Genomic DNA, 16,466 nt, shown 5'->3' on the forward strand with positions numbered 1-16,466 from the left:
CTTCCATCCCACAGCCATGTTAGACACACAAAACCCAAGGAGCTCTTACTCATCCCCTTCCTGAAAGGACTCTGCCTTTTTTAAAAGAAATATGTTCACCTGATGCACCAGTTATATCCATTGCTTTGAGATTCCGACATTTGATGACTGTCAAAGTCATTCTCCCAGCAGTAGGCAAATAACAAAGGGAAAACATGATCTCACCCAAATCTATGCTTTCCTGAAAAAGAATAGCAATTATTAGAAACCTGATCATGCTACCAAATTCAGTTCAGATCATGCAAAACTGTAATATTTTTTTTAACACGGAGAGAGGCTTCTTTTGCAGCCTCAGATGCTTCTGAAGAAACCACCACAAGCAATTTTCAAAAATTATTTCTGTAAAGTACAGGAGGAGTAACAACAAAATAATAGTTTAGAGACAAGATCTTCAATTACTAAACTGAGAAATTAAAACAAAATCAGAGACAAAACTTTCTGGATTCCTGATATTTTTGTGTTGAATTCACACAAATGAAAAGGTGCTGGAAGTAGAATGTCAAGTTCTGCGCTCTTGAAAACGCTCATAGTCCATCAGCGCAAATAGAAAGAAATCTGATGGAATATTTAGATCATGCACATTTACATACCCTTTAGACACTGGGATTTATGTAGGAGAATAATTTCTGCACAGATATGTGTATAGAAAGCTAGTCCTGTCAAAGTGCTTCAAAAAGAAGAACATGCTCGTAAAAGTTGCTCTCTTTACTGCTCTCAATGTGCTTTAAGAGGTTGTTCTGTTTCAGAAGAAAAGCAAAGCAAAGGAGTAGCACCTACAGCTTTTCTGAATCAACAACAACTTTTTGGAGGATAGTATATTCAGAAGGATGGATAGGTTCCATACAAATTTTAATAACAGTTTCTATATCGAGACCATGTGCTAAGTACTCATTAAATAAGATGTTGCCATACAGCTTAGATACTACAATACTTGAGGTGAGTAACCTGAGGGAGTTTCTACCAGTTCTTATTTTTTCCTTTTCTCAGCTATACAATTATCCTAGCACTGCAAAAGTTTAAGTTTCGAGATGTTTGTTATGTTCTAAATTTTTCCTGTTCTGAATTTTAACTACATCTACCTCCCGACCCTCCAAAAAATTGCACATTAAGAACTTAGGATATGAGTTTGTAAGGGGCATGTAAGGAAGCTACTCTGTAAGGCAGCCACTCTCAAGCATGCTCATGAGATCTTAAAGGACTTTTATTTTTGGACTAATACTAAAAAGCATATTTTTAGCATCTCAGCTTCAGTATTTTATCTGTCTAACCTACAGTTATCCTGAGAGCACAAATTTGTTTGAGAGCTGCTGGATTTACTATACAGCTGTTCTAGCATCAGAAGGGAAGGCAAACATAATATATTTTTAAATGAAACATATTAAAATAATGATTGCTGTGTCGATGAAAAATATATTGTTTACTGTTACAAGACAAGACTGGGCTACTTGTTCACATTCTTCAGCTGCTGTGAACAGTTTTATTGACTTCCTTCAGGCTAATACTCTGTCTAAATTGAAACAAGTATTTCACATCTTTCTTGAGTAAAGATGAACTTAATCACATGCTTCGGGGTGTGAGGTTTTTGTATTTTGTTTTGTTATTGTTTTTTTCCCCTGCACTGCAGACTAGATTGAAGAATACAGTTTTGGAATAGCTTTAAAGTCTCTGTTGCAGTGGTAATACAATATCGACTTTTGTGCAGGTTGGTCAATTCACAAGTTCAGTCATTTTGTTGGGATTTTGTTTTGACAATTACTAGTTTGATAAGCATGTGAACATGCACTGTGGGCAAATTTCTTGCTTGTCAGAATTTCAGATTTCCCAGAATTTCAAAATGATTGGGCCCATTCAGTTCACACAGGACAAATACGGCTATTTGACCTCTCCCTTTCTTTGCCACAAAGAGTGCAGAATTTTGTGTCAGAGACTAAATTACCAAACGCAATTTTCTATTTCAGAAAACAAATAAAACTTGAACAACTGAATGGCAATTATTTCCACTCATTTGTTACAGTGGCAAGTGATGTATTAAATTTTACAGTTCTGACATATGTGAACACTGTTTCAAGCAGAGCTTCTCCTTCTGGCATTGCTCTCTGAATTTAGAGTCTGGTGGTTGTTTCTCATGTCCATATATCAAACAGATCTCACTCTTTTGTTTGAAAAGAAAATGGAGTCCCCTGAGTTTTAGTGCTTCAAAGTTACCTCAGGTCTGTGTAGAGAAAGGTGATGAAGATGGGTTGGATCATGAAACACCATGGGTAGCTCATAAAAAGATCTAATTTTTTCTTCTTCAGAGAGATGGTTTGTGTAGGTGAATAGAGAAAAAATAATTTTTGAAGATAGAAGTATGAACTTGAGTGTTCTATTATTTCTTTTTGAAGAGGATTTGGGCAGACACTCAAAGGTTTGTGTGAGCTCAGCTGATAAAGCAGAATACAGCCTATGTACTAATATTTTAAAATACTTTGAAAGAAGCATTGCTCAAAATGCTTGCCAAACTCACGCTGTTGTTACTCTGCATTTTTGAGGGGCAGAGAAAAGCAGTTTCTGCCCTGAGGATCTGCCAAGACTGGTGATCTTTTTTCATACAAGAGTGTGAATGTGTGAAGTGAAGTTCTAAATGTTCATTGGAAGAATTAAGATTAAAATGGTACCTACATAATTATAGTATAAGAAACTGGGTATTGAAAATTGTCTGAGATATCTCATTTTCATACACACACTTTTATTGTCAATTTGAGCACTAGAAATTCATAAATTTGGAGCTGAAAACACAGATTCAGACCTAGATTATAAACATAATAACTTTGGTTTTTTATGGTTTTTTTTAAACTTCTCATGACAGTCTTTGTTAATCACATTAATTATCATGAGGAACATTTTAAAATTCCCTGGATCCTTAAACATTATTAATTTTAGTTGAGATTTAAATATAGCATTCAATTTAATCTAGAATCGCAGTGCTATGGAAAATTGATAAGTTTTTTCACTTTGTAATTCACTAGATAATTAAGTTGACACAAGTAGTCTCACAGGAGCCCTTCAGTGCAAGCAAACCTGAAAAACCAAGGCACAGACTGCCACCAACACCCACATCTGCATCACAGTGTGCCTCAAACAAAACACTACTCACAGGACACAATCCAGTGGTTGAGATTTGTGCATATTTTAAAATAATCCACAGATTGCCTTACATGTATCACATATTTTATGAAAATTGCATATGACTTAAGTCCCATGACAGTTCATCTCTTTCATAGACTTATTTTGATTTTTTCTTTTTCTTCTTGAACTAAATTTGGGTTTCAATTAACAGCCAGCTTCATGGATTCTTGTAATGATTGCCTCCCACTGGCTTCCAATAACAGGTACAGAAAACACAGCATCGAGCACAGCTGCACTTATGCAAATGGAAGCTTCTGTTGACACCTCAAATCTCTCCTTCACTTATTTCCCTGTGAAATATTTTCCTTCCCAGCCACTACACAGCAATAAGGACCTGAAACAGTTGCCCAGAACTCTACCAGCTTCAGCTACTTTCAAAGCTACCCTTTTACCTCTACCCCATCCATTTTCTGGTTTGGTGGGTCTAGAACAAAACAAAACAAACTAAAAAAAATGGTCTCACATGCACATATCAGTTTTTCTGATGAACTTTGTGGGTTTTGAGCTACAGAATGCAGATTTTTAAAATTAGCATAATTCTCATCCCACGTTAATAACCATGTGAATGAATGTGCTAATAATATTTTTCCATTACTTCCATTAGGATGGATCCATTAGGATCTGTCCACATTCTCTGCTTTGTGGGCTCCTGGGAAATCAGTCCAGGAGTTGGTGCAGTCAGAATTAAAAAAATTCTTATTCTATTCTATTTGTTATCATACCCAATGGAAACCAGTGCTCTCATTTCCACACATATGCCTGTAAAATTGCAGCACTTCTACAGAGGCTGTGCTCCCCACTCACAATAATGGATTGGATAAAAGGGATATGGATATGAAGAGAAGTTTGGAGAACTTGTAGGGGAGCATCAATTAAACTGATCGAGGTTTTTGAACTGCTGTTTCTGGAAAAAGCTTTGCTGCCAATTAATTTTCTCAGTAGTCTCCACAAAATTCAATAAAAGAGACAACTTTTAACTAGGAACCCCCACAAGTTCAGTGGGGAAGGTGGTTATGTATCCTTCCATGTTCAGGGTGGTTCTACTCAGGTAGAAATACTCTGAAATTGAACAGGAAAACTGTTTATTGCCTATACTGATACTTTCTATGACTTTCATAGTCTCCCTCTTCTGTGCCAACATCTTAACCGATTTCCAATGACAGCAGGGGTGAAAAGCTTATATGGACCTGATATATGAGCAAAGGTGTCATTACGGAGTCACAAGGGAACTTTAGACCATTTTTTCACTGATGTTTGTTGCCTATTAATTTCCATTAATTTTTCAAGCTTTGAAATTCAAACAAAATCTTAAAACAGCAGCTTGCTCTCTATTCTTACAATGAACTATGTAAATGCTGCAGGAACTGGAAAATTTACATGATTTTGTTGTTACTTGTCTGTCATTAATTTCCATGGTTAAAATAACAAGTATCTGCATAATTAGTAGTGCAGTAGAAATTAGATTCCCTCAAAAAAATTACTTGTTGCTACTTTATTTATCATTCATATTATAATAATCCACAGTAACAATTCAGTTCTTAATTTTAATATATGGAACTACTTTCCTATTAATTGTAATTGGAATGATGTTAAAAAGACTGCATGTAAGAGGAGCACAACAAAAATACTAATGGCAGCATGAATTCCATTTGTACTTGATTTCTAACCAAATTAATTGCAAATTTCATTCTCAATTTTCCTGCTATATTTTGAGTAAGTCACTGTAATAAATAATAATAGTAATTTTCTAGCTACCTAAGAAGGTATTCAAGCATTTGCTTCTCTAGACTTTTAGCTGTTTCCTTTAGTAATACTGAAAACTGTTCTTCTGTATAGTATGTAAATTTAAAGAAAATTTAAATTTAAATGTAAAGAAAAATGCGTTGGCAGAGTTAGACCTTTGGATTACTCAAATATTGCAGGAGGATAATTCCCCCATAGCACAGATTTCTCTTTCTCTGTTTAGAAACATATTATATATGTTTCTGCTTTGCAGTAAAAAAACTACTGACATTAAACTTCAAGAATCAGGGATAAAAGTATAAAAATGAATGTCAGGAGTTGGATGGATGGAGAAAGAAGACTCGTGCCCTGAGAAAATTAGCTAAGAATGTAGTAAGGCATTCCTGCTTTTGAGGCATATAGCAAGAGTTCAAAGGGTGATAGTACAGAACAGAAGAGAAATCTACCAGTCTGTTTTCTCATTTACGCATTTAGAATCCAATGGTACCCTTGCTATCACAGAAATTATTAAAAGTTCTGTGAGGCTCAGGCTGCAGAGCTAATTCTGCCACCTCCCGAGGGGGTTTCCCTTTGGAAACCTTGTCCCCACCGCTAATATTTATTTTCATCTCCTGTTATTCTTTGCATATCAAACCCAGCTCTTGCCTTCCTCTCAGCACCAGCTCCTGATTGAGTTGTTGCCCTGGGAAATGAATCAATTAAGTTTGTGTTTGTTCTTGCCTCTGTGGGGGACTGTATGGAAGCTGTGGGGCCTGTGCTCTATAATGGCTGTGTCCTCTGCTTGTGGGGGGCTGATGCTTGGCTCAGCCTGTCACCCTGGTTGCTCTGGGTAAGCTCTGCTGCTGGTTGCAGCCCTGATGGCAGAGGGAGAATTCCTTGAGGCTGCAGAATGCCCTGGAAGCCTCCTGGGCGATTCTTGTGCTGCTCCCTCTGTACAGAACCATCTGTCTTGCACTGGGGGGTTGCCCATTCCTGCCTCAGAACAGCTGAGAGCAGAGGGCTTCTGTGAACCAGCTGTGACAGGAGAATGAACCAAATTGTCTGTGGTCCCCCACAGAAAGATGCTTTTCTGGAGCTGCAGTGCAATGCCTGCAAAAACACTTTGCAGTTGCAGAGATATTAAAATCCCTTGAGGAAACCATGCCCTTCATTCACCTAATATTTATCGCCATTAGGGTAGAGTGAAAGTAGCAGTTTGCCTGTAGAAAATCAAAATATTAAAATAATTTTTCATTTAAAATGAAAACATTACATTATAATAATAGAAACCTTCTCTGCCTTCAGTAACTGGACAGAAACCCACCCTTACTCCATTGCCTTTTCTAGTTATCAGCCAGACCTAAAGCAGTTCCAATCATAAATGAAGGTCTCCAAAAGGTTTAAAGAATGCTCCAGAGTATTCTCTCACCTGCTCAGCAGCAGCATTGGTCATATGGATCCCTTTCATCACTGGCCCTGAGCAGAAATGCAAGTGCCAGCAGTTCTTGCCTTGGAAGGGGCTGTTCCCATTTGCAGAGATGATGAATGTTCCTACACTGACAAGGGCTGAGTCTTTTAAGGACTTTTAGGAACCTGTTTAAGGTTTTTTAAGACTTCTAGGAACCTGTCTGAGGTTCTGTTGAACCCTTCAGGTGCATTTCCAGAGACATTCACAGGTCTCAGCGCATTCTGATGAAGATGGGTAACTGTAGGGCTTGGCCCATCACATTGCTGGTGATGAAACATTTCCTCATAGTGCTGCTCTTTGAACACAAGGAAAAAGGACAATCCTTGAAATGTGGCCTCAAGGCTGGACTACAAAAAAAGTCTCTGCCAGCTCTCTACCACAACTGCCCTACTCAGAAAAAGGTCTAAAGCTTTGTCCACTTACAAAACAGGGGAGATGGAGAAAACAAAGCAAAGATTATGCTCTGGGTGAAATTCAGAGGTGATCTTCATTCTTGTTTGATGAGGAAATCAGAAGAATCTATTTCCATAACAGAGGCCACCAGCCAGCAGAATTACCTGTGCTATTTCCTGCTCTGGCAAGAGTTTGATATAAATGAGCTGAGACAAATGTTACTGTCCTACTTATTTAAAAATATATATATTTAAGCACTTCTGTCTTTCCCAGAGATGCCAATAATTATATTCCAATTGCTTTAGAAACAGCAGTTGTACACATGAAGACTATGTCCTTACAAAATCTGCTTTTGCATTCCACTTCACAAATGAGCAAACTGCAGCACTGAAATGCCTGGTGTTGGGGAACTAAATAATAATCAATTTCCATCTGTCTACATGAGATAATTCAAGAGGGTACAAGTACATGACAATTTGATGACTAAGATCCCCAAGAGACTACCACTGTTGGAAATAGGAATGGCTTTCCTCTAAATTCTGAGCTTTATTTTTTTTCCCAATTGCATGGTTTCCTATAATTGGTTACTCTAACAGACTTCACAGCATACCTTCAGAAAAAAAAAGCTTTCCGACAGTCACTTGCCAATTTTTTTAGGCAACAGCATTAGAGGAAGTTTCCAAAGCAGATGATAAGTATTTTTTAAAGTATTATAATAACTTAATAAATGTTTACATGCAGAAATTGTTAGATCACAAGCAGTGGACTTCTTTCCAAGAAAATTTTAAAGTGCTTGTTAATTAGAAGTGCTTGTTAGCAATTCCAAACAGAGAGATTACTTTTTTTTTCAGTATGCACTCTATTTTGATAAAGAAATTTATGCAAAACTTGCAAACACCTGACAAAAACAGAAGCTTCATGTGTTGATTAAACAATCCATTTGATATTATTTGTTTGCCTCTAATGTAATGAATTAATTTTCTCAAGTGTAGTGAGAATTACAGTATTGCAATATAATGAACAACCTTCACAGGAAGTCCAAAACTGACTCTTGATTATTTTTTTTTAATTAATCAGGTGAACAGAAGCAAATGATGGATTATTAATTGAAAATTCAATTACTTATTCAAGCAAAATTTGGGGACACATCAGATGTCTAAGATACTCCTCCTACACTACTGATTTCACTCTCAATTTACATTAATAATCTAACTTTAGCACTTAAAACAGGTACGTGCTACATATTATAAAATGTGGTATGTTTTCAATATAGAAACAACAGCAACACAGAAATACAACAGAGAAGCAATGGTATGAATGAAGAAATTAAGGCAAAACCCCAAACTACAAAATGTAAATAAATATCAGCATCAGAAAACAATGAGAATAAAAATGAGTGTGTGTGGGGGGGGGGCAATCCTGCACTTCTAGAAAAAAAATTCAAATTATTATTAGGAGCAAATGAAGTGTATTAAAAATGTAGATTCACAGAATCATTGGGTTTAGAGCCAAAAGGACTCAATGCAACCAGCCAGTCTGATTTTCCCAGACTGCATTTCCTGTACCAAATAAAAACTCCTTATGGTTGGACAAGAAATCTTTTAAAAATTATGTTAGCTACTGACAAAGAATTGCACAACAAAGAATCTCCTGATCTCCTGTGGCAATTTCCTTCATAGGCAAAATGTTGCAATTCGTCTTCTTGGTAAATCTCTCTAGTAGCGTTTAATAGTGCAGAGTTTGGTGTTACAAGAATAGATTCTTTTCAGACTGGTAATAGGAATGGTTTTTACCCTCATTTTAACTTCTGAGGAGAAAACTCTTGACTGTAGAAGAGATGTAAAAATTCACAGCTGAGGAGAGGCTGCTTCCATTGTTTTTTGTAAGTTTTGGACTAATTATTTGATCTGTCACTTCTATTATTTTCCACATCTATCATTTAGCAACAGCACAAGCAGACCACTGGGTGTAGGTATCACATCTGAACAGAGACAAAAAACTTCTCAGAACATACAACAAAACAGAGCAAAGGTGAAGAAGTAAAAGCAGGATAGAAATATATTTGCAGAATGGCACCTTGGCTCCTGGGCTCTAGGGGGTGGGAATGGCCTTTTCCACTCACACAGCCTGCTTGATTTGCAAGGATTCTTTATGAACACCAAAGCATATTTGCTTGGATTAGAATGATTTTCCACCAACTGTAGAACCAGCTGGATCTTTCTTTTTCAAGTTTTATCAAAGTCCAGTTGACTCTGGCCATCACTAGTCGTTTAACTGCTAGTTAGTGACTTTGGTAAACTTTATATCTGGTGTTCAAGACAGTGAGTCCTCACTGATTAACATCTCACACAGTGTTTATTCCTTTGAAGGTTTGTCTCTCTCAACTTACAGCTTCTGAAATGACAAAACTAGAAGCCTGTATCCCTATTTAATAAAACAGTTCAAGTAAAACACAAGGCAGGACATTGCACCCACAGTTACTGAACATCTTCTGGAAGGCTTAATTTTTCTAGGAAAAAAAATCAATTGCCAAGTTCTTACATAATTTTCTGAGAATAGGATAAGGTTTGTGAAAGCTGATGAGGTTACTCAGCACTAGAACATATCTCAATTTTATGTGCCTGTTATTGATGATTTAAGTAGAGACAACCTTTTCACACACATGTAGTACTTTAAACTGACTGAAAGGCTGAAATCTAAAAGCCTCATGCTTTCTTTTAAGCTTGACACAGAGAAAACACCAGCAGAGTGACTTAGGCACTAAAACTGCATGTCTTAACTCTTAGTGAGGAAGAAACTTGAACCAGGATCCAGTGCCAAGTTTAGCAACTCTTTTCATCCATATGTGTTTTAGTGTCAGCCCCAAATGCATGACCTGGTATGGCGTTTCCATCTGCTCAAAACCAGTGATGAACAGTCCAGAGATCATTATTTGCTGAAACCATTCTAGTTATCAGTTGAAAATCTCATAGACGCACCTGCTGCCAGTGACCAGTGCTTTTAAGTAATTACTAAAATATTAAACACAATATCAAAGCTAGAAGAAATTTTTAAAAATGGTTATGTGGACTATTATTCCAAGACCTTAAACATAGATTCAGTTTTAAGCTTGAGAACACAATTCTTAAATTTACCTTAAGTCTGAGCTCGGTCAAACTAAGCATACACAGATTTCTGGAGGTGTGCTGAAGGCTGTTCAGAGCAATTTGATAGGCCCAGCAGTGGAAATAAATAGAGGCTGTTGTGAATTCACATTTGAATACTGACTCCACTATTTGATACTCTTTGATATTTCTCTTTCCTCAGGGATCACAGTGCTCATGCTCAAACTGGTGAGGACATTTAGTGCTCCTTGTCCTTCTAATCACGCAGACCTTGACCTGTCTAGCAGGTATGAACATCAGGAAAGCCTTTGGTGAAAAAGGCTTAGGAAGTCTCTGGCTGCAGGGAAGGGACAGTGTGAAGCTCCTGTCACTGATGTGTAGCTCTGGTCTGTCCTCCATTCACCCCCATGTGGAAACCCAGCCCGTGCTGAAACCCTGGGATGAGTCACACTGTTTGGATACGCCCACAGAACCAAGGATGGCAAAACTTCTATAGAAATAGCATGCTAGTTGAAAAGAAACTGAAACCAAAACCAAAAAAACCACCTTACACCTCACTATTTTAACTGTTGGTTTGTTTTTTTTTTCCCTTTCAAATTCCCATCAGGGACCATGAGTTTGGAATTTAAGGTTAATAAAGCACTATCTGGAGACTGCTGTTCTCTGGTAGCCTGTCATTCATCCTGCCACCTGTGCACAGACCTCCTTTTCTTGCTTGCAACAATAAAAATGTTAATTTTATTTCCTAATTCTTCTTGCTTGTGCCTCTTGAGTTTTCCTAGCAACCATCAGCAATGCAGATACAACTACTGGGGACCCTAAGCACAGTGCAGTCAGCAAAGAACATTTTACACTTCAAGAATTTTTAGCCTCTTTTCCTTACCAAGGTTTCTAACCTATGAAAATTTCCTAACAAGAGCAGGATAGGATGGGCCCTTCTTCTTAATAGATGGTCACTTTGCAGGACAAGGTGTTTTGCTAACAGGAAAATGTTATTAGTTCTGGCTAAGCAATGACTTTCATGATGTAGCATTTAATTAATAAATGTGATTTATATACAGACAGTGAGCCATAAAGATGACAGCATGCTCCCAGAAGATTTTTTGGTAATTAAATTTTATATCTTCCCAAGCATTATTCTCTGTGCTCAAAGGAAAATATTGACAGCTCCTCTTTTTAAATGTTTTTTATTTTGGACTCTGCTGATAAACAGGGTGCACTGCCAAAAACTACAAAAGAGAAACAAAAATATGATGTTAATGCTTCTGTAACATTACTTACTGTGGTGGCACAGTGGATGTCTTTCCATACATTGGCTTCCCTGGAGAGATCTGAGACTTCAAAAAGGTTATCAAGAATAACTTCCCCAATCATGTCATGTCTAGAAAATCTGTCAAAATCATAAACACTGAAATGCAATTTCCTGTTGCTGAGTTGATCATAGGCTACAGGAAACTGAAAGGTTTCATCAAAGACTGGATTTAATGTCTTTCTGTGAACTCGTGTCTGAAACTTCTTTTTCCTATCTGGAAGCAGATAAATCTTCACGTAGGGGTCGGATGTTCCTGTGAAGTCTTTAGCAGGCAGATCTAAGGCTTTGACAATTGTGACAGCCAGAAGTTCATTCTCATAATCGTACCGGAGAGTGAAGTTTAGTTTCCCACATGTTTTCACATCTTCCTGTTGCCCATCAGAATCCACAGACTTCTGTTTGTAGAGTTCTGGTTTTATTCTCCCAATGCTGGTTGTGGTCTCTCCCCTCTGCAAAACTGGGTCTGTCCCCATGTTAAAATCAACACTGGACACCTGCATCTGCCTTGGCAAGTGCCTCCTGAAGGAATTGTGCCTGCACAAACACACACAGACACACAAAGCAAGCCATGGTTATCTCTGGGAAAAGACCATCTCTCAATAGAAAATATAAGAACAACTTAGTGAAAAGACTAAAATAATTAAAAAATAGTCCTCTCCACACCCCCTTCAGTGTTTTGCAAGAGTTCAAGCATCCTTGAGAGGAAATGATCATTCAGAATTAATTTCTTGGCCCAGGAGACACCCACTGTCCCAGAAATAAATATATTTATAGCTTTGCTTTCAGACTGTGCAGTTGAAACTGAATTCATGTTCCTTCACAGAACAAGTTGACAGTTCCAACATTGCATGATCCCACTTTGCCAGGGCCTGAGTAAAGTGTGGTCAAACAGGAAAAAAAAAAAAAAAGCACTTGCAGAATTTTCCTCAGTACTCTCTGCTTTTTTGGAGGCATTCCATGGTGGTTTTCCAATTAAATATTTACCAGCCTTCACACTGATGACTGTAAAAGGCACCTGAAAGGGAAATGCAGAGCTGTGTCTGGAGGGTTTTAGCATAGTGCTTTGCCATCCTACAACATTTTATATACACTTGCTTGGTATCTGCTACACTGAGGTGCAGGCTGCTTTCTCCAGAAGCACTGGGAATATTTTGTTCTGCTTGCAAAGCATTTCAGAGTTTTGCCAACAATTTTCTGCCATTGGTTTTCCTTTTGTTCTCACGGTGTGCCATGCAGTGAATTAGAAAGCTGATTCCTGTGCCGCTAGCAAGAAACAGTATGTTAAATTCCTTGCAATTCTGAATACAATGTTACATAAACATGTGTACTTATGGGCTTATCTTGGCTCATGAATCTGAATGGAAAGTTTTGCTGTTCCTACTAAGAGTGAAATCAAACCCCTGGCATGCCATACAACCTTAGAGTAGTATAAAAACACTGGACAAAAAGCTTCACAGCATTTATCAGCAGCAGATGCCATTATGACTACACTATCCAGTTTATTTTTTAGGCATTTTCACATTTCCTTGGTACTTCCCTACCCCAACAATCTGTGCTGCAGAAGCTTACCACCTCCTCCTGTGAGCACACTTGGTTGCCATTAAAGAACAATCCAATTGTCAGAATTTCCTCTGCTTTTTTGCAATCAATTGCTTATTAATGCCACATGTAGCCTTGCCTTATTGCTTGGTTTCCCTGTGGTGTTGTGTTCTGAAAACAAGAGGTGTCACAGCTGTGTGTTTCTTTCTTTAAAACAGAAATGCAAATTGTCCATTTGAAAGCAACCAGGACTCATTTCATAGATACTATTTGTATTTTTGCTGTAAGTGGAGAGGTTGCAGAAGGCAAGGAGCACAAAACTGCTGCAGTTCAGCTGAGCAGAGACACAAGAGGGTAATCTGCAGCTATTAAATAATAGACAAGAACCTTTCCCCTTTCAGCTGTTTGAGCCCTGCTAGGCGCAGGGAGCAGTCCTAGCTCAACACAAGAACAGGGCAGGGAGAGCTACATAGTCTAGACTTGAAGTAGCTCAAAAACCCCAGGTGTTTGGATGTCAAATTTAGATGAGCACTGCACCCCTCTTGTAACACACTTGGCCTTTCTTTCTCTACAGATAGACAAGTGGAAAGATTTTCTTTTCTCTTAAATGTTAAAACTCCCTGAATTCATAGTGTCTAATTTCCACATTGGAATGGAGTGAGGAATGAAAAGGTCCTGACTGGTCAGAAAAGTAGAATATTGTCATCAGGGAGTTTCACAGCTGTTCCTGTGCTTTTGCCTCCAAGAAGCACAAGAGCTCATGGGTGTGCCAAACATGGGGAAGGGGCTGAACTCGACCCAAAATGCAGGGCAATGAATTCCTGAGCAGGCAGCAGTTTAGGGACTATTTTTTAGTATCTTTGACCCCTAAGGAGGTCCAGGCAGATCTGTGTTAGTGCTGCTTCTGTCAGTGCTGAGGAAACCTGTGCAGAGAGGGCTCCCTGAGCGCTCCTCACTCCTGCAGCTGTGCTACTGAGATGCCCAGATGATCACAGGGTCATGGAATAGTTTGAGTCAGAGAGGACCTTACAGATGATCCAGTTCCAATCCCCCTGCCATGGGGGATGGAGTTCAAACCCTGCTGTACACAAGCAGTGGCTGAAACTGCCTTTGCAGTGAAAGGGAAACAGTGAAGCTGATTATACAACATCTGCTTGATCAGAAACAGGTACATGACAAATTCTCTTCAACTTCTCTTGCATTTTTGACAACCTGGGTTAATGCAAGCAAAAGCAATATATGACACCCCAAATCTATGATTTCTGAGGTGCAAGGTTTCTTTTAAATTTTTAGACTTCTTTTAAATTTTCAGACTTCATGCACTTCAGATCCTCTACTGAATTGTTGTGAGATGTCACAAAGTAAAAGAATGCATTTGTATGGCTGTTCCCTGTGGGAATCAGCAGCACTTTTGCTCTAGTAAGCCAAAGTCCTAATTACACAGTGCCTAGTATTTGTTCTGAGTCACAGCATTTCACCAAGACAGCTAATTGGTCTGCTAATTATTAAGATGTTTCATTGTTGTCATGGCAACATATTTATCTTCCTTTGTTCTGCAGTAACAAAGGGATTAATGACTGTGATAATGAAATACAAGGATGTCAGAAAACCAGGTTGTTAAAATGTGGCAGAGCTACCAACAAATGCAAATCCAGGTATGTCAACCTCTACTGACTCTTACATGCAGCACTCCTACAGTAGACTTGCTAGCAGAACAAATGCATTTTGAGTAATAGCAAATCTGTATGTAAATGTAATATAAGACTGTATTTCCATGGGCATAATGACACTATGAAGCTTATTTATAACTCAGTGAGACTGCCACATGTGTGACAAAAGGGAGGGATAGGGTGCTGGTTTATGATATGACTTGAGATTTATGAGGATGACTTGGGTCTCGCTTTCCTAGATGCATTTGAGCAATCTTTTGGCCCAAATCCAGAAAAGAGCATGATCACTGGTGGTATTTAGACAGAACAAAAGCTTATCCTTGCAACCACTAAAATCAACAGATATGTTTGTTTTTCTTTAACCTTAACAAACCCAAGCACCTCAGTTTTGCCTTCGTGCCTCTTGGGAACTGACTGGCTCAACATGTTCCTCTCCAGCTGACACTAAAGAGCAAAAAGCACGTTCTTGGAAAGTACAGGTGAATGTTTTAAGAATGGATTTCCATAGAAGCAATAAACTATATTGCAAAATACTATCACAAAGTAGGAGATAGGGTGGTTCTCAAAAACACAGAGCAAAGTTGTTTGCAAATGAGTACCACTGCTGCAGTTCTTCTAATGTAGTGGTTAATTGGCATCAAGGACTAAAGAGCTTTTAAGAAACAGGTCTTTTCATGTTATCAGGGACTATGAAAAATATGTAATATGTTATAACTAAACAGAAATATGTTTATAACTAAAATATGTTATAACTAAACAGAAATGTATCATTTTCCCATACTAACTGTCTCTGTGCTAATGTACAATCTAAAAAATGTGATCAGGCACATTTGATTGTTGCTCTGATTGGCTTATTAAAATCCTCATGCTTCAATTACAACTGCTTAATATGGATTAATTTATTTTATTAAGAGCTGATGGCTGCATGAAGCCATCACAGAACTGGTTACAATCCTTTAATTTGCCCCATCTCAGGTGAGCTGAGTGCACAGGAGACAATGCAGAGAGCAAACACTCCTCTCAGACCCTTTGTTAATGGAATATATTTAGGAGAGGGTGCATCTGAATCCCTCAGGAGTCCTGAGGACAACAAAGCAGTGCTGCATTGAAAATGGTGCAAGGGAAGTTGTGCTACCTCTGCATCTGCCTTTGCCTCCTTTTTATTTAGAGGCTCCTTAGTCAAGAATATAAGAGCCAGATTTCAGTAATTTTGCTGGTACATTGTTGCCAGCTGGGCTTAACACAAAAAAAAAGAAAAAAAAAAAAGAAAAAAAAGGAGTAATTCAGAAACCTGGTCTAAATGTCCAGCCTCATTCTCATATATGATATTCTTGACAGCAGCAGTTAATATGGGCTGTTAGGTTAGGACTCCCTTAAGGCAGGCAGGGTGTAGATAAATTGTTTACAAACAGAAAGATCACAATTTCTGGGTAATTTTTAAGGCACCTGCCATTCTAAACATGTTTTGTTAAAGGATGAAGAATTGTTCACCAAACTCTAAAAGAAGGTGATGTTTCCTATCACCCTGCTACTGATTGGCTGTGGTGGGACAATCAGTTACTCAAAGCACAGGAACTGTCCCTTTCAGAGGAGATTTAACCCTGATAATCTTGATAAGACAAAAAGAAACCTCCCTTACAAGGTTGCAGAACGACTGGTATTGACAGGAAGTTTTATTTATGTAAAACTGTCCTTGGCTTCACAAATATTTTGTATTCAATTAGATCCCAGTCCAAATCACTCCAGAGACCTGTGAGAATATTTTCACTGCCTGAAGTAGATCTGGAGCATATCCCTGGAACTTCTTTCTCCCCCTATAGTACAACTGGGACTATTCAAGTCCATTTGCCAGCCAGCTATTTCTTCTGTCTATTCAGGAGGTCAGACAGTCTGAAAACTTGGATTTGATGGATAAACTTTTTCAGTTAATACCCTTTTAGGCAGCAGTGAGCTGGGTAATGGGCTTGCCATGCTAAACTGTACCAATCTTTGTTCCTCTGTGTTTAGAGCAACAGTTGCAAGTCCAGAATTATTGGAGTGTGGTGGGAATG

At 38.2% G+C, this 16,466-nt stretch overlaps 1 protein-coding gene across 1 annotated transcript in view; it reads right to left on the reverse strand.

Moving 5' to 3' along the window:
• The window catches only part of SYT10 (synaptotagmin 10), a 45,550-nt gene that overhangs the window by 14,316 nt on the left and 14,768 nt on the right, over positions 1-16,466 (reverse strand). The window contains exons 3-4 of the mRNA XM_058022142.1: positions 11,176-11,740; positions 100-220 (exon numbers count right to left, since the gene is read on the reverse strand). Coding sequence (XP_057878125.1) covers positions 100-220; positions 11,176-11,740 — 686 coding nt within the window. The remainder of the gene's footprint in view (positions 1-99; positions 221-11,175; positions 11,741-16,466) is intronic.

This window comes from Melospiza georgiana, chromosome 4 (genome assembly GCF_028018845.1).
Source record: "Melospiza georgiana isolate bMelGeo1 chromosome 4, bMelGeo1.pri, whole genome shotgun sequence".
NCBI classification, from domain to species: domain Eukaryota; kingdom Metazoa; phylum Chordata; class Aves; order Passeriformes; family Passerellidae; genus Melospiza; species Melospiza georgiana.